The sequence below is a fragment of the Anneissia japonica genome, unplaced genomic scaffold, assembly GCF_011630105.1.
Source record: "Anneissia japonica isolate Jap-2015-1 unplaced genomic scaffold, ASM1163010v1 scaffold8322_len84185_cov191, whole genome shotgun sequence".
Lineage (NCBI taxonomy): Eukaryota > Metazoa > Echinodermata > Crinoidea > Comatulida > Comatulidae > Anneissia > Anneissia japonica.
This window is the reverse complement of record NW_022700376.1, coordinates 22422-42337: the sequence shown is the minus strand read 5'-3', so window position 1 is coordinate 42337 and position 19916 is coordinate 22422. Positions and strand designations below refer to the sequence as shown.

The following is a 19916-nucleotide window of genomic DNA, read 5'->3' as shown; positions in this document are numbered from 1 at the left end:
TATGTGAATATATTTTATTAATTTCTGAACTGCTACATTATTGCTTCTAACTCGTTACAATTAAAAATAAATGCATCATTAAAAACATACAAATCATTAATAGGTTCACACCAAGGAATGATTCCAAACCTGAAGACCTAACATATGAGACAAAATCTAACAACATTGGAAGACCATAAGAGAAGTAGGAGACAGTAAATCCATATCACAAGTAAACACAGTTAGATAAAATGAGGCCTATTACAGTATACAAAAATGCAAAGTATCACAAAACAAGGACACAAAATAATCAATAAATGATAATAATAATTTTGAATTAATATACTGCATAATATTAAGACCTCTATGCACTTTACAGCTAAAAGTGAGATAAATTAGTTGACAATTCACTTAATAAATGAATAGCTACTATATACAATAAATGTTAACTTTATTTATTTGAAAAATACTGTAGGATGTTCAGCAACTGGAACTACAAGAGTGCTGCATCTGCCCACTCTGCTCAGCATTTAATAAAAGGTGATGTACAATTAAGTGTTGAACAGAGGAATGACTGAGCTGTATGGTTAACATCACATGTTTACCAATATAGACCTACAAACTATCATCACTATGGTTTATAATATTGGTCATATTTTAAATTTGGGGGATCATAATTAATGATTGTATACTAACATTGGCTGTTACTCATTTTCAAGAGAGTACTAAACATACTTTGACCTGCAACCCCCATCCTGCCCCTTCCTGACTAGGTCCTTAGTAGCTTTGGTCTACTTAGAATACAGTATATCATTCCAGTTCTATACAGTGCATCATGCAAACAAGTCTCCAAAATTAACATGCTATGATGAACAATAGCCACATAAGTATGACATTATTAGGCAACAGAGTATACAAGCCATGCTGATGGGCCAATCAAGAGTTCGCAGAACATAGGAATCAGAAGACTACTGTATACAAGCCATCCTAAAGGTAAAAGGTAAAGGTAGGAGAATAACCTATAACTAGCAGCGTCCATTGTGCTAAATTGTGTATGGACGTGGTCTGTGACCACCCTAGCAGCCGTAAATAGGCGCTTCATGGTAGATACATGTTTACATCATGCCAACACGATGGGCTGAAATGAACCGGAACATCGGGTAACCTCCTACTCTTCCGAAAGATGTAATGGGTTCCTTAAAATGCACACCAGCCACATGTATACACTGGACCTCCATTTTAAGTCCTTATCTGAGAAGACTTGGTTCCAACCGAACCATGGGCGAGGAGCGACTGGAACAGGGGGTTGTGTCAACGCGCCTCAAGGTTGTGTCAACGTGAGGCGCTATATAAATCCAGAATTATTGAATTATTATGATGGTGACAAGAATTCCCCGACGAGGGGGGCCACATCCGACATCACTCCTCCCCGCCCCCCCACCCCCGTTGGGGACAAACTGTGTTGACTGAGATGATGCCGCCTGTCGGGGGTACTATCAACCAGTCAGAGGGACCAGCCCCCCCTGTCGGGGAAGATCTGCCGCTACCACCACAACCCATACAATCGCGATAGTATACAACACCTCACACATACGGTAGCACTGCTCGCACAAAACAGTTTTTAATCCCTAAAATTTGACAGTTTAGTCAGGCATACCTAAATTGTACTTTCGGTGGTCGAGATTTCATTTTTCCCCGACGATCTTGCTAGAAATTCCCCGACATGGGGTCCAAACGAGGTTCAGAGGTCCCCGACGGGGATCCTTTTCCCCCTGGACCCCCCGCTAGAGCCACCCCTGGGCTAGAACTAGCGCCGATGTTAAGGCTGTAGTGTAGTGTAGCGATTTTGTGTAGTGATAACACACACATTGCCTATTTTCACTGTTCGACCGAATCATTTAGCATGCCTGCCATATTTTCAGAGGTCATGTTACTTAAAGAATCATAACTCCTTAACGGAGGGTCGTATCGGCATAATTTTTTCTTTAAAGAATATATCGAAGTACTGTATGAGTAACAAAAAAACTAAAATTTGTTTAGTCTGTCAAAACTTAATTGAAATAATAGCAACATGCACTGTACAAAATCTATTTTCTATTTTCCAGTTAAGTTTTGGGACTAAACAAATTTTCATTTTTTTTTTATTCATACAGTACGTAGATATATCCTTTGCGAACATTTTAAAGAAAAAAATATGTTGACACGACCCTCTGTTAAGGATATACGATTTTTTGAAACATGACCTCCGAAGATATGGCCGAAACGCTGTGTTATTTCTGTTGGTTACGCTTCACTGCTCAGCATTGTTTGTCATCGATCAAAGATGTCTACCGCAGCGTGAAAAAGGCCTATCAATGGTTCGCTCCTCCATAGGAAGTTTTCCATAATACTAATGCTCACAGAAAGCTAAAATTTAAAATTTAAAAAAAAACAAAAATAAAATTTTCACGAAAGTAAACCTTTATTACCAACTATTACATAAAACTGACAAACTAAAACACATTTTAAAATGTCACATGCGGTACTTCTGCAATGGCCAGCACATAGCTTAGTCTTACAGAATAGCATGTGGTACCGCCGCAATTGCCAGCGCCTAGCTTAGTCTAACAGAATAGCATGTGGTACTTTTGCAATGGCCAGCGCCTAGCTTAGTCTAACAGAATAGCATGTGGTACCCCCGCAATTGCCAGCGCCTAGCTTAGTCTAACAGAATAGCATGTGGTACCCCTGCAATTGCCAGCGCCTAGCTTAGTCTAACAGAATAGCATGTGGTACTTTTGCAATGGCCAGCACCTAGCTTAGCGTCACAGAATAGCATGTGGTATTCCTGCAATGGCCAGAGCATAGTTTAGTCTTAGAGAATAGCATGCGGTACATCTGCAATGGCCAGCGCAGAGTTTAGTCTTACAGAATAGCATGTAGTATTCCTGCAATGGCCAGCGCACCGCTTAGTCTTGCAGATAGCATGTGGTACACCTGCAATGGCCAGTGCCTAATTTAGTCTTACAGAATAGCATGTGGAACCGCTGCAATCGCCAGCTCCTAGCTTATTTTAGGCCTCTGATACAACAAAAATATCAAACTAATATTGTTCTCTATAACATTTTAACACCTTGACTGCCAGACATTTTTTTAAGGTTCCTTTCCATGTGCCAAAACAAGTTTATATGTACGAACATACTTTTTGAAATTTTATCTAGTCATATATCATCAAAATGATGTGTTTAAGAAATTGGCAGGAAAATATTAGGGGACGAATAAACTCATCAAAGTCACTTTTTATTGACTATGCCAAGTGCGAGTTATCGAGTCTGTGGTTCTATAATGTATAACAAAGAAATTGAAATGCTAGAATGTTACCCCAATTTTGACGAGTAAACTCATCAAAGTCACTTTTTATTGACTATGCCAAGTGCAAGTTATCAAGTCTGTGGTTCTATAATATATAACAAAGAAGTAATTGAAATGCTAGAATGTAACCCCAATTTTGACGAGTATACTCATCAAAGTCACTTTTTATTGACTATGCCAAGTGCGAGTTATCGAGTCTGTGGTTCTATAATATATAACAAAGAAGTAATTGAAATGCTAGAGTGGAGTCGGATGGTGACCCCCTTGAAGATTTTGCATTTTTGTTGAGCCAGTTTTATGTTCTACTTCATTTTTTTAAATAGAAGCTTTTTGCATTATGCGCTATAGAAATGTAACATTATTTTTATTATTATTATTATTATATTAAATTTCTAAATTTACTTTGTCTACACCCTGTTAAAAATAATAGCATTTTGAATGTAGAATTATGTATTACATCTTTTTTAAGTCTGAAAATATGATTCAGAAATCTTCCCCTTCACAGACCTAAATCAACTGGAAGTGTATGCTTACACAGTGGATGATCCAAATTTACCTACAATTATTACTTTTTCTCTACAGTAGAATACATTATTAAAATTTCAATACAATCAGAATTACCAGTACTTAAAGAACAATTTATTACTTTAATATTTGGTACTATTTCAATGCTCCACATTGGTTATTGGATTTATTGTTCTTTTTAAGAGCAAGTTCTGTCTTAGTAAAGCAAACATCATGGTTAGCCCATTTTTATTAAGACTTAGTAAAATAATTCTCATCTCAATAATTTTAGGCCTCTTACATGTCTTAGAATAGGAGGAATCACCATTGTTTTTTGTATCTAGGTTGTCGGGCGAAAATATTACTGTTAAAACTTCTGTCATTTTTAATTGTATTCTGGGTAAATTTTATGTGCAGTATCAGCCCGGTATCAAATATGTTGCCACTACATGTCAAAATGCAGTTGTGTGCCCTTCTTATCTTGGTATCCGATAATCAACCGATTTGTATCTCGATTTTCAGTAAAAACACACCAATAAGATTCTTATATACAGTATAAAGGGTACCCAAAAACAGATGCTTATGATATAAACAATATGTATATCTTCTTAATAAAAAAAAAAATTATTACTGAATATAATATTACAATCCATTTTTACAAATTTAAGTTTCAAGTTGGTTTATTAAAAACCATTGGTTGTTTTTTTCACTATTGGTAGCTCTGCTCGTTTTCTAATTTCAGCAAAATTATAGTCCTTCAACAAATAACCATTCTCAAACACTGGTACCATAATATCCTGTAAAAAAATATGAAGATGATAATGAAATTAAAAACAAATGCTGATATATCACAAGGTATTGTTACTACACACAAAAGAGCAGTGGACTAAAAACTGAATGGACCACATTTTATGAAAATAGTATATAACTAAGTAAAGAATTTCCTAGAAATGCTCAAAATATCTTCCATTACCATGCCCTGCCATGACATAAGAAAATAACAAAAGTAATCATCCTACACAAGCCAAAAAAAAAAAGAAAAGAAAAATCAAACTAATTACTTTGTAATCAGCACAACAAAAAGGAAGTAATTTCAATTTTCTAAAGAAAAACCAACACAAAATTAATCACTGGGCAAAATCACCCTCATCACACCAGCCAACCAATCAGCAGGTAGAATTCCACAAGAGCATAAACAAATCATAGGACTTAGCAGCATCAATTTATCATTCACATGCACACAAGTTAAACCACTGCAATTCAATTGATCTTATTGAGTTAATGACTATTTAAACTCACTGAACGATGGCATTGAAACTGCTCAGATAAGTTTACTCAAAGATTATTTTTAATTGTTCAGAAGCTGGAGTTGTGGTTACTGGAAGTGGTTTGGCGCAGTGGGAACGGTTTGGTTTCCCAACCTCGAGGTCGGTATTTCAATCCCTCACTGTGCATTTCACTTGTGTCCTTGGGCAAGGCACTTTATCTGCATTGTTTCTCTCCACTCAAGAGTAGGTCTATAAGTGGGTACCTGGTAGGGTTAAATGCCAAAATGCACTGATGTAGCTGCTGCAACATTACAGAATACTCCCCCAGATTGAGTTTGTGTTCCATAGGAGTTTAATCCAATGACCGGGGTAATAATAGTGTACTTTTATATAGCTCCATATCCATCTAACATAAGATGCTCAGGGCGTTTGATATGTGGACTAGGAACTCGATCAATGATAATTTGAAGTGCACAGATTTCTTAACAATATGCGCTATATAAGTCTACCATTATTATAATTATTACTCAAGGATGAGATATCAGTTTCATACTCCTCAGCAATGAAGTAAAAAAAAGGTAACTTACTTCATCTACACCAGTACCTTCTTGGAATGTTTCAAGTTTACCATTTTGCTGAACTAACGACAGGATTCCCTTCTTGGATTTCTTCCCAGGATCAGTGACAGGTTGTTTGAACACATTACGCTATGAACATAAATATAAAGAAATCCAAATTCAATGTGCTAAAATAATTGGAAAAGCCACAGAAATATAAAATAGAAGACAGTCAATGGCTTGTCAAAACTGATTATGACAAATAATTAAACTTAGTTCAACCTATCAAATTCTATAAGGTTAAAAAAATATTAAGGAAATGGAAGGTCCTCTTAGGTTATTTTGAGTGAATTAACTTGAAGAAAAACAAGTCTTTGTTCAATGCGACATAGTACATAGGTATAGAACTTTAATGTTGTTATAGCAACCATCATTTACTAAAACCTACCAATAAGCATTCAAAATGGATGCCAATTGGTCTTTTGTTCGTCAAAACAATCAGATACATTTACATGGGATTGGCCACTACAGCACCATGGATGTAGTGTGCTTACATGACCCAGAAAAGACTGAGTTAGAAAAGAAGCAATGCTATGTAAACAGTGGGTAATTATTACAGGAGTAAATAATGACAGAATAAAAAGCAATTAGAAACAGACCAATATACTCATAACTGGGCTCGCGCCAACTGATTGCCACATCGCCATAGGTGAAAAATAATTTGGATTTGCGAAAAAAAAAAATCAACTGATTTAGCTATTTTGGTGAAGGCCTAAAATAAAAAACAGTTTTAAATGCTTGCTAAATACATCATATTTTTCATTTGAGCTTCATTATTCGCTAACTCTATGCAACGCTTATTTGCGTTGTTGTATGTGTAGTCTTGCTGCAAACATCATTGCGTGCCTTGCAAGTTTTTTTTTATTTGTAATTGTTATTTTAACGCGGTAGATGCAGGGCAGTGGCTGTATGACATAGACTAATATGAAGGTACCACTGGCTTGGGTTTTTTCCACTAAAACACGAGGGCCGATATGCTGTGATGTTGGTAGAAAGAGAAAGGGCATATCTTAAGTATTGTTAATAAGAATTTATTCAGTGATTTTGTGTTATCGTCTAATACCTAAAATACATTTAAATAATATGTGTAATAATTTAAGAATGCTCCGTGTGTGTCGCTTTGTAACTGTTACACGGGGTACCTACTTGTGTTGTAGAGCAAAGTAACGGTTTAATCACGCAAGCAAGGCTAGTCTAGCCTAGAACCTAAATCGTGTATGTTCTTCATTATCGCTGAAAACTTTGTGTGACAGACGGCTGGTGTGGACGATCAGGCCCCAAGCCAATTTTGAATATACTGTAGTCTAGTACACCACCGCTAACTTTCCACCCCCGATATCGTTCAAAACTAAAAATTAAAAAAATACTGTATAGGCCTATGCCTATGCAATTTTTTCAACTTTGATAGGCCTATATATTCATTGGTGTTCTAAAAATATTAATCTGCCTATCAAATAACGTTACCAATCTCTCCCCCACCATCCACCCCCACCCTACCAGAGATTTTTTTCTGGTACCCTCATCGAGGCAGGGGTGTATTTAGGGGGAAACCACCCCCACCCTTTACTTGTAAAAAAAAAAAAATTTTTAAAAATACTCTAGGGACCCCCTAGAGTAGTGTTGTCTCGATCACCACACCATCCCCACCCCCTTGTACATTTCTGGATCCGCCCCGGCACGACTCTAGTCGGCCCCTTGGTTCGGACTCCACTGTCGAACATGTTGGACCCATGTCCTGTCAGCAAGTTTTGGCTAATGATTTTTAACAATTTTCGTCAAATTTTGGCTAAAGATAGATTAAATTGGCTAAAAAAAATTGACTTTATTATAAACAAAAAAGTTAGCCCAGCATAAATTACAATTTATTAGAATTTAATTGGCTTTGATTTTATTTATTCATATTATTATATTCATTACTGAAAGAAAGTATGGGAAACAATAAATGGACACTGTTGTTTTAACTTACGCACAGTACCGATCACGGACTGCACTTTTTGCCCACAGATATAGTGTTCCACATTCACCGGCTGCTTGCACGGGCAAAGCCAGTCCGCGGTCAAGATTTTGATTCTGTCCGCATCCACCGCCTTCAATCTGCGTCTGACAAAGTGCAATGCCCGCGTTCGGTACTGTAAATAGTTGTTTTAAACAAAAACTAGTCCAAAGACATGGAAGATGCTACTGAACAGTGCTCTTTATCTCCACTTACCGGTGTACCATCAACCTCTGCATAACTGCATTTATATGCACACTTCTGGGTGTCTCGATTCAACTTTTGTAAGAGAGCACCACCACTTCCAAAAACAATGTTGTCTGCACTCCATTTGTGGTTCTTCATGTGCTCTAAGACCTTTCCCAACATTTCATAATTAATTCCATCTCCTTGTATTACTCGGATGCAGTCTGGTAATAATTTGTAGCTTTTGCTGTTCACTTTCGTCCCAAAGGCCTTTCCCAAAATTTCAAGAACCTATAACAAGTTTTGATTCATAAATTTACATTTGCTTGGAAAATAAATTACTTACTAATACTCTATGGCGTATACGACTGGTTCATTTCGTTGACAACGATTTCTCGTTGAGTATTATTTTCAATTCGGCTGGCTCATAAAATAGACTTCGTTGACAATGGAAATTAATGTAAACCAGAGTGGGTTAATTTGCAAAGTTATCCACGTGACCAAAAAAAAACATGGCTGATTGGACAGTTTAGCAACAACATTTGCATTAATATAACTTACATTACATTTCAGAAAATAATAATTATATTATTTACCCACATAGTCAAAAAATATTTGTAGACTAACAGAATTCAAAAACTGCATGAAAACAAAGAGTGACCAGTACCTTAACCACAACATCTGGTGGGTCCCCTGAGTCTGGCCTAATGACAAGTTGTCCACCATTTTCGCCTCGTTTCAAAATCAAATCTTTAAGTTCCTTTCCCCAGATATTTTCACAAGCATTAAAGATGTCATAACTATCGGACACTACTGCAACAAGACCATTTGGAAAACTATTCAGCATGTTCGCAAATGCTTTCTTTTCACCACTTTTTCCCCATGATGTAATAGTACTGTGGAGAATATTATTTTAGTAAAATTATTTTCAAGCATGTGTGCCTCAAGCATGCCTAACTCTATGACCAATGGCTATAGCTCAATATGATTACCATTGGATTGTTTGGTGTAAAACACACCATGGATACCTTATGGATGACTTATTTTCAGTGATGATTTCAAGCCCGCAGGCAGGATTTTTAAAGGGGGGTTCTAATTTTTATTTAAATGGGCATTTCTGGAAAAAGGGGGGTTCTTTCGAACCCCTCAAACCCCCATGGCTATGGGCATGGAGTTTTGGTTAAAAATTGGGCCAATTTGCACACAGAGGACCAACTGCACAAACATCTATTCTAACAATTTGCTACTGCAACTGCAGCCATGAAATTAAAATAAGGAACAAAGAAAGGATCTCTATGGTTCAGCACGCACACAGTTGCTACAGTATCAACAGTTTATTTTCAATTTTTGTCACTGATATTATTCATATTTCTTGCTCAACTTGTTTACAAATGATTAGTACCTTTGATACCCACAGATGTACAGTATCATTTATATACCAGATAACACAATGTTATGTAAATACAAGATTTGAAGCATTTGATTCACCTGAATTGGATGTGTAAATACAAGAGATTACCGTGCTATCATATAAATACAAGAGATAACACCAAGTTCTTTGAAGTCATTCCGCTGTTGTTTGTTTTTATACCAATGAAACTTGGACTGTGATAAATATTGCAATTAATGATGCCCTTCGTACTTCTCATTTAATATCTCAAAATAAAGAGCTTTAAAAAAAAAAAATTAACAAATACTGTACTCTTAATGTCACTAATAATCTCTTGCTTACCATTGGACTGCCCCTCAATGAAAAAACATTGAAATACAGTGGCATAAAATAGTGACCTTTGATTGCTGTACAAGACTACTGTAGCATAAAATACTGAGCTATGACTACTATAGTATAAAATACACTGACCTATGACTACTAAAGCATAAAATACGGAGCTTTGACTACTGAAGCATAAAATACATTGACCTAGTACCACGTTCAAATGTCTCGCTAGCGGACGATCAGCTCGCAAGCCGGGCCTTCATGTGAACAACCGCTCAAGAGCAGTTTTTGTCGTGGGTGACCCACAACAAGCCGCTCTCGATTGACTCTCAATGCAGCTCACTCTCGATCAATGTGAACAGCCGCTTGCAAGCGGGTCGTCAGTGAGCTGTGACCTCTTTTGTGTGAAAGCCAATCAGATACAAGCATCTCTCCAGGGTCAAAGTAGTTAGCTTGTTTGCACGAATATTCGCAGTTAAGAACGCTTTTTTCAACATCGTTGCAGTTTTGGCTGTTGTATGTTACTTTTTATTTAAATATCCCTAAATATCCTCCATGTCAACTTCAACTGGATCTGGCCTTTGAGCTTGTTGGACCAAGGAAGAAATTAATGACTTGATAGAGATTTGGGCAGAATCCGAAATTAGAATGTTAGTGGAAGACAAGAAATCCAACAAAAAAATGAGACAACAATACACGAGAAAATCACAGCTAGATTTTCGTTTGTGCCAGGCAACTCACCGACGACAGCACGGCAAATTCAAACAAATTTGCAGGACCTAAGAAAACAGTACAAACAGTTTTATCTTGAGAAGGTGAATAAATCGGGATCTTGGGCCCAAACTGGCCAGTTTACCAGAGAATTGGGAACATCGGCGATCGCCCAAAAATGTCAGGTGGGGACTGTTGGAGGATCGTCGATGCCACCTCCATCCAGGCCTAGGATCAGAAATCGCAGGCCTAGCATGTCTAAGTCAACCAATTGGGGATGTGATGTAAATTTATTTCCGGTTGCCTCAAAAGCGGCAGCGAACGCAGTTTGGCCATTTTTTTATCTAACACTATCTTGCTCACGACCTAGCGCCTCAACCGCTCCTGATCGATAAAGATGTGAACGTGACTTATGACTACTGTAGCATAAAATACTGATCTATGACTACAGTAGCATACAATACTGACCTATGACTACTAAAGCATAAAATACTGACCTACAATATGACTACTGTAGCATAAAATACAGACCTATGACTACTGAGGCATAAAATACTGACCTATGACTACTGAAGCATAAAATACTGACCTATGACTATTGTTGCATAAAATACTGACCTATGACTACTGAAGCATAAAATACTGACCTACAACTACTGTAGCATAAAATACTGATTTATGACTAATGTAGCATAAAATACTGACCCATGACTACTGAAGCATAGAATACTGAGCTATGACTACTATAGCATAAAATACTGAGCAATTACTACTGAAGCATAAAATTAAAATACTGACCTATGCTCTGCTGCTGGTATTGAGAAGCCTGCCATTGGACATCCATAGTATTTACGGCACATGACCATACCAGCAATGGTGTCTGAACCAACAAAATTTATTAAATGTGCAGCACCACCAATCGCCGCACTCTAATATCACAAAAATAAAAGATATACAGTCACTTAATCAAAAACAAAAAAAAATATAGATATTAAAACAAACACTATATATAAATATTAAAACCAAAAAAAATATATAAATATTAAAATAATGTGGAAGTTGCTTATGTCCTTAGGCAAAACACTTTATCTATATTTGTCTCAATCTACCCAGGAGTGTAAATGGGTACCCACATATGCTGCAGGAGTAAAACAGACTTGCTGTGCAGGAGAAGTGGCGAGTCCCCACCCCACCAAATGCCATAAGAAACAGCGATGGGTACTCTGGCTTGTGAGCCTAGGGCCTCATGTCTTGACCTTTAAAACAAGATCAGACATAATCAAATTTAATCTAATAATCACTAATTATTTCTATGAAACAATAACTCTTTATTACAAATTTCTTTATTTTTGTTTACCCTCAGGTAAAAGGTTATAATCACAATCCTATAAAACAACAAGATACTTAACTCATTTGTACCACTTTCCATATTAGAATATTAGAATACTTAACAATCAATGTATACTTTTGTTCTGGTGTTGTTTTGTTTTAATTTGAAGTATATCATGTCATCTTCCGAAAGGACACAAATACAATATATATTTTTTCATTTTTTTTTTCTACTATCATTATTACTTACATTAATATGATAAAATGCTTAGTGTTAATAATTTCAACTCAAGATAAACATTTAATCAATTAATCAATCAGACAATGCTAGTCATTATCTTAAACAAATTTGAGTTATACAGTAAAAATCGTCAATGAGAATCAATTTGAAGTCTTAAATACAAACATTAAAAAAATAAAAACAAAATCTTACTTCAACAGAGGTTACCCCACGGAATCCAAAGTCATGCAACATGAATGGAAGTTTATCTAGAGTGTCAGCTGTTTCAAGCATGTTTTTGGCAATCACCTCCTTCTGTGCCCTTGAGTTTGTAGCTACTGTCATCGGATACCATACTTGTACTAGCAGTGTCTATAAGCAAGATTAAATAAGGTGTTTTTTGTTTTTTTTTGTTTTTTTTTAATCAATACTGTTTGTTTGTTTGTTTTAATACAGAAAGATGAACATGGATAAATGAATAAAAATGTAGGACACTTAAATTTTAAATAGTAATTGAATATTTGGAATTGTAAATAATATAAATGAATGTCAATTTGATGACACAATGTTAAATATTTATTTTTATTTCTACTTTGAATGTACTGCTAGTGAGTTGTGTATTCTTGTAATTCTGTAATAATGTTTATGTAAACATAAACGGGATTGATGTGAGTTTTTTATACCAAATAAATAAAAAAAAATAAATAAGTAAATAAAAACATAAAGGAATTAAATAATTATCATGATAAACATGGGGAAATAAATTAAAATATTGGATAAACACAGATGATTGAATGAGATGTAATTTTAAATAATAGGTAACCTTACTTCAAAATAGTTAGTTATCCAAGGCACTTCAGGATCTGTACTTTCGACTGTAAAGAGGACATTCTTGACAGGAACAACTGTGCCCTCTGGGACTGCCCTTATCTTTATGGGAATACAGCCTCCATGTTTCTGGAAAAGTATGGAACAAAATCCAAACATAAAAAATAACAATTGGAAAACATATTCTAATGCTGTTTTGGAAAAATTGGTCCATGCAGCGTCAGTTTCCCAAGGGATATACACAAATATCCACCAGCAAGTTTGATTAACATGAGCTTCTGTCTCAGCCTAACGCTTCTGGTCTACTGCCATTAGACTGCAAAGGAAATGACCATGCCCCAAGACCGGGAGAGATAAGCCCTTGCCTATAACATCATTACGAATGATTTACCACATATGTAATATGTACAGTATCTGTCCAGATATCAAATTTTATTCAATTCAACTGTTGTATGCACATATAATTGGATAGTCTAGACAGGGCTTTAAAAAGAGAAAAGAGGTAACCCCAAACCTAGTATGCACCTTCACAGGGGCTCTGCGGACTGCCGCATGAGATCACATAGTCGTTACGCCACTGAGTACACTTAGGTTTAAGCAGGTGTGTGGTTACTCAAACAATAAGTGATGTGCAGCAGATCAACACACAGTACAATTAGTTTTAAGCTGGTGTGTGGTTACTCAAACAGTAACTGATGTGTAGCAGACGACCACCCAGTACATTTAGGTTTAAGCTGGCTACTCAAACAGTGAGTGATGTGTAGCAGATCAACATACAGTAAGTTTAGGTTCCAGGCCTGTGTGCCAACTAAACCAGATCCAACACATAGTATCTTGAGGTTTAAACCAGTTTGCAAACAAACAGAATACTGTCAGTGGTCTCGCCAGATACTTGAGTGTGGCAGGACCGCCACACTTAGGCACAAATAATCAAGACTGCACCATGCTTAAAATATCAGCGCTAAGCTAAAAAAAAAAATAGGTACAGTCAATTTTATTCAAAACGTTAGATAACTACTGAAGTGTGGTACTGTAAGCAGTTCCACAATGTTTCCATGGCTCTATATACTCCAATCACATACTGAAGTGTAAGGAACCCAACCCAATCCAACCGCAGGAAACATAATCTTTTGTACATTGCCTGTGTGCGTGCAAGAACTGACAAAAGTATTGGGTACACTCAGGGAGGTCCCTGGTCGATTCTAAAAAATAGTCAACTGGGTGGGATGTCATTCAGTACCGTCCATAAACGAAACTATCATAATATTCAGTGATTTTACGAATCAATATAAACGTTTAAAAAATCCAATTTTGTAGTAATTTCTAATGTGGTTGCAGTCCATCGTCTTAAAAAGTGCAATCGCCCTCATGTGCTAACTTCCATGGCTAAGGTAGGGAACTTTACTTGCCGTTGAAAGAGATTACGTGCTAAATTAGATGTCTCCGAAAACGTTGTCCATCATCAAAATAGATCAAATTTTACTATTAAAAGCTAAATCATATTTATATTTCATAAAACAACGTTTATTAATTGAATGTACTGTACGTGAATTACATGCGAAACATGTTTTTTATGTCAAATTTCTGCTTGGAAATTCCATAAAAAAACATGTAAGGCTAAACCATTGTCTACCCGGTGAAAGATATCCTTATCTCTGCACCATCTACACCCAAGGCTCGGGATCGCTGCAGTTTTTGTTGAAAGAAGATACCGCAGTTCGATTAGTTAAATAATAAATAATAACTCAAATCTATTAAGCTGATTTGTTTCTAATATGACATTATTGTCTTTATCTAAATTTTACTAGTGAAGTAAATACACATCTCTCGATTCGGAAGACCTACCTGTACAGTAAAACTTATTATGAGTAACCAGCCGTGTGCAAGTATAAAAAAGATAACCTAGATTTGATTTTATATTTAGGCCAGTATGTAACACCGACTTACTGAACCATGGCATTTAAAGTATATTTGAAGTATATTTGTGATTAATGCCAATGCTACGGTACCATCTTTATTTTAAAAAAGTTATTGAAGCATGTTCACTTTAGCCATGGAGGTAAATTATAGATGCTTTAGTCCCGATCGTCCCAAGCAAGGTCGCGACTACAATCGCGAAATGTTATCATTAACATGCACGCCCTAGGAATTAAATTATGTACTACTGGTGTGTTTTCCAGGCTAGGCTTAACTATTTTAAGTTATTGTTGAATTCTGGTAAAAAAATATCGCTTATGGTTTTATGGATGAGGGAAGAGACAAAAGAAAATGATATATTCCCACTCGTTGCTTTTTCTCTAGATCTTCCCCTACCTGCTCTCGTATATTAAAAACATACAGGATAGGCCTATCAATTTTTTTTTTTTTTTTGGGAGGGGGAGGTGGGGTGGGGTTCCAATCGACTATTTATTTTGAAGTATTTTGTTCATGGAAAAATTCTACTGACTTGATATTTTTTGCATTTAAATTAAAGTAAAGATATTGAGTAAATGAAATAAAAAATGTGGGACATACAGTCGGCCAAGCCGAGTTGTGTCAAGGCAAAAACATGTACCAAAAATGGCAACGAATATATTCACCCTTTAGAATTTTGCGCACCACCCTTTACATTTTTAGGACAACTTTTTTTTAAATTCCACCATTCTTTAAAAAGTACCTGGTGAGAGAGCTGACTGTACATCAGACTACAAGAAATAGGACCTACTACAGTACCTCTAATATGTAATTCCAGCCTTCCTCATTAAAGACATCATTTCCAAAATGAAGTTTGTAAAACTCTTTGGCTTCTTGGATTTTTTCTTTGGTGACCACTTGACCCTCCAACCATCGCTTTAAAATATACTGAAGCCCAAAGAAAACAGTCTCCTGGAACTTTCCACCTCGACTTTCAAAATAGGAATATATCTTTGTAGTACCTTCAGGATACTGCTTGTGATGGGTTACCTGCAAGAAAAATGTTCAAATATTTATAATACTTATCAATATACCAGATAACTATATTGTCCGAAAGGAAATTAAATTTGACATTTTCTGTGCAGGGTTTAGCAAAACTGTATCAGAAAAAGCATTTTTCGCAGACATTGTCCTTTGCTACCTATCACCTCACAAACTGGAAAGATAATGTTTTCTGAAGCTGCATTCACTTCGGATTCTAACTAAAATTTGGACCGCATGTCTGATGCACTGAATGAGAGTGTCCCTATACCGACTCAATTTTCTTACCAGTTTGGTAGTTTCCAATTTGAAAAATCTGACTCGGAGTGAATACACCGAAATTAATTAATTATTATTTATTTTTTATTTATTTTGTCTTTAACATGAAAACATTTTCAGTGACCCAACAGTGATCACCCTTAGTGGATCATATGGAAAAGAAATGAAAATCAGTAAATTAAGGAGGAATTGTTAAGAATTTTATGAATTGTATATCATTTCTTGTTGATTTTCATGGTTCCATATTTAATATATACTGATCTTTTGTAACTTATGTGCTACCTTTCGAGTATTTCTAAATTGATTAAATAAGAATAAATAAAATAAATTATTGCTTATAATTTCAATTTAATTTCAATTTCATCTTTTTTGCAACTGATCTAAATAATATTAAATAATAATAGTTGGATGTATAGCGCATCATGCGAAAAAGCCTCTACGTGCTTGGTGATTGAGCTCTTTGAGTTTGATATATTCTGCCACACATCAATTACTAAAAAAAAATGCATACTTAACCACTGTATGTGGTTAAGTATGCATTGTTATTTAAAAAGATATCTATTTACCATAAACTGATGAAAATACAAACAAAATATATAACAAAATAAGCTAACATTTATAAATTTTAAAAAGTTGAATTTTGAGTTTGGTCTTAAAAATAGCAACTGAAGGTGAGTCAGTAATGTTTTGGGAGGGAGTTCCAAAGTGTGGCAGCTGAAAATAAAAATGATCTGTAGCCGTAGGATTTGGTGTCAACTCTTGGAACAATGGGCAAATTAAGGTAAGAAGGACGGAGGGAGGATAAAGAGACATACTTAGGAAGAAGTTTGAGTAGGTAGGTGGACTGTTGGAGTCGCCATGCTTTAAAAGTTAGTAGAATTTTATACTTTATTCGTGAATTATTAGGAAGCCAGTGCAAATTATAAATAATAGGAAATATGTGTGATCGTCTATTGATAAGTGTTAGAATACATGCGGCAGTGTTCTGAAGACGTTGTAACCTATTAGATAGAGATATTTACATTATATAAGTTCACAATTAATATTATTACAAACTCATTATCCATAAAATTAATTATTTTACCTGCAAAAATGTTGGACCTTTGGTATGCTCTACTATTACAGTAATGCATTAATAATCAATTATTTTAGATGATGTAGGCACAGGTTTGGGGGAATTTGCTAGATGCCAGCAAGTACCAGTTTTCTTTAGCATCTGAATTGATGAATGTTTTGGATGTTATTATCCTAATTCAATCTATACACGCAGTAACATTCATTCATAGTAACAATCAATCCATCCATACTTCACCCACAAAATGAATTATTTTTAAAGCCCCATTCCAAGCAAATTTCAGCAAATTGCATGCATTACTCTCATTATTATAAATCATAAATAAATATTGGCATTCAAAAAAATGAGATTTAAAGTCTAGGCATATTTCTCATATGAGATTACTATTTTCTCTTCGACTTCCTCCTTACTAGGTAAATTCAGAGGTTGTAGATCGCATCCACCAGCTGCTTTTTGTGTATACTTTATACAGTCAAGTGTCCGAGGTAGGCAATTGTTTCGCAAACCCGCTGGATTTTTATTTATATTTTATTTTTTATCTCGCCCACAATTAACAATTAACAATGGTAAATAAAAGGAATTATTAATCAGATACTAAACTGTTTGAGTCTCAGATACGACCGTGTGCAATAAAGTAGCCCACTCCTATGAGATTAGTTTTTTTTTCATCTCGTACACTGCGGTCAATCAAGTTGGCCTTGGATAAGTTTGTTTAATTGTCAAAATCTTGGTCAGAATAATTTTTTAACAAGTTCGAAATCATTCCAATAAAATACTATATTTCACAAGTGTCTACACTCACTAGCAAAGGAAAATATCATGTCAGTTTTTTTGTGTTTTTTTTTAAGGCTATAGCCTAAACTAGCAGTGTTGCTATGCTAATGTTTCCGAGGCCTACTATATTTCAATAGAGCTATTGCAAAATCAAACAAATCAAATTCATCTGTGTTTATTTTTTTGTGTGGAAAACAAAAATCAAATTTGAATCTTATTTTGCATATTTTTTTTTTTTTTTTCATGTTTAGGAATGTCTAAATTCAGTTAAACTCTAGCAATTTCATATTGTATTTATAAATCTTTCTAAAATATAATAATCAGATTTTTCTTTAAAATGTGGCTTAACTTTAAGCCCCATTCCCAGCAAAATTTCAGTTCTTAGAAAAATCTGATTTTTATATAATTTATATTATATATGGCAATGTAAACATTTCAGTAAAACAGATTTCAATTAATTGTGAGATGAATTCAATATCATATCATGAGAGTGGTGGGCGAGATAAAAAAATAAATAGGCCCAAAGAAGATAAGAATGAGGCGGGTTTGCGAAACAATTAACCTGCCTACCTCGGACACTCAACTGAATAAAATACAGTATACACAAAAGCCAGAGTATACACAGAAGCCAGAGCCAGCCCCTTTGTTTGGTGGTCTACTTAAAATGCATTCAAATCTTCATAAAATATTATTATAGACGATGTAGACACAAGGAATTTTGCGGGAATCTGCTGGAGGTGCCAGGTAGACTTAAAGTTCTATTCTATATTGTTGGTCCTGGTCTAGCTAGGCCTAGGCCTTGTAGTAGTACGGGAAATTCCCAGTGAGAATTCAGTTGACAGTAGGAATTTCCCTCAGAGTAAAGTGCATTGCTGGTGCCACACTGGTTCGCGGCCGAAACGATGGCATTCGTCCAATTATTTTAGGCTTAGGGCCTAGGTATAGGGGGGCCTAATACATGCTTACCTTATAAGAGTCGGTCACCAGTAAAATATTATCAACACATTCCATTTTGTTGATTTAGAGGCCTACCCTCGCCAGTATTACCCAGCTTTATGTACAGTACCTAGCGACGATTCTACTGCTAAGAGGTCTTGGCTACAAAAACAACAGGACTTGTTTGAGCATGCCCATGATCGAACACACAATCAAAATCGTGAATCGAAAAGCGTATGATGGCGTCAGTTCAGTTCAGTTCAGTTTTATTTGGCTCTCACTTTTTAAACAGTGGCACACACAAAAATGTGGTGCGTCCATAAAACATACAAATTACAACAAGTTGAGAAAAATACAAACAAAAATAATACAAAACTATCGGTGAGAAGAGAAATACATAGCTAACTAGATTACAGATTAACTAGAACAACAAAAATAATAATAAAAATCAATAGCAACAACAAAAATAATGAAATCAATAATAATGAAAATGAATATAATAATAAAAATAATAATATAATAATAAAAATAGTAATATCATACTGTAATATTAATTTAAAAGATCAATTACAAGCAAACACAAAGTGAGATGTATTGTACAAGGAGTAACCATGAAATATGAAATCAAATGGGATTTTGGGATACCATTTTGGCATTTACCATCAGTTTTATTGGTTTTAATTTTGTTAACATTACAAACTACAAATTAATAATTAGTTGAGAAAAGAAAAAAGAAAAGAGAAAAAAAAAATAAGGTAAATAAAGAAGGAACATACATGTGTTTCAAAGGAAATCATGTTGTTTGATCCATTATAGAGGGGGGTACAAACCGGGTTACTTCATTGTATTGTATACATATTTTTTCTAAGTGTCCAAGCGGTAATGAGGTATTTTTTACAGTAATGATCAAAAATTTTGTCTAAATAATCAATATTAATCATCTCTGTTAAACTGTCTAAAAACAAATGATGTTTATATTCCATAGAGCCTTTTTCAAAGTCATCCCAAACTGTTGGAGATCCCAGTAAATCAATTAATTTTTTAATTCTTCAAATAGGTTATCTCTGATTGTTTGAAGTCCATTACATTCGAATATAAAGTGGTCGACTGTTTCTATTTTATCGTCATTGCATATTTTGCAGATGCCAGTATTTTCATGTGACCATGATTGTTTTCTACCTTCGAGTTCCAATGAATTAGACCGTGCCTTAAATT

The 19916-nt window shown here is 35.2% G+C and overlaps 1 protein-coding gene across 1 annotated transcript; it reads right to left on the bottom strand.

Annotated features, from left to right (window-relative positions):
- Positions 1–3947: 3947 nt before the first annotated feature.
- LOC117103319 (nicotinamide phosphoribosyltransferase-like) lies at positions 3948–18912 on the bottom strand. Its single transcript, XM_033243861.1, has 9 exons — positions 18732–18912; positions 15416–15646; positions 12704–12832; positions 12089–12247; positions 11125–11255; positions 8566–8794; positions 7929–8189; positions 5690–5809; positions 3948–4631 (listed from the first exon to the last, which is right to left on the bottom strand). The coding sequence occupies exons 1-9, from the start codon at positions 18774–18776 to the stop codon at positions 4518–4520; spliced, it is 1419 nt and encodes a 472-aa protein (XP_033099752.1). The 5' UTR covers positions 18777–18912; the 3' UTR covers positions 3948–4517.
- Between the last annotated feature and the right edge of the window lie 1004 nt (positions 18913–19916).

Excerpts from the sequence above, each read along its gene's own strand:
- LOC117103319 (XM_033243861.1), bottom strand. The coding sequence starts at position 18,776 with ATGGAATGTGTTGATAATATTTTACTGGTGACCGACTCTTATAAG. Across the intron at positions 12,248-12,703 it reads GGATAACTAACTATTTTGAA|ACACTGCTAGTACAAGTATG; the intron begins GTAAGGTTACCT and ends TCTTGCTTATAG. Across the intron at positions 8,795-11,124 it reads ATACCAGCAGCAGAGCATAG|TACTATTACATCATGGGGAA; the intron begins GTCAGTATTTTA and ends TATTCTCCACAG.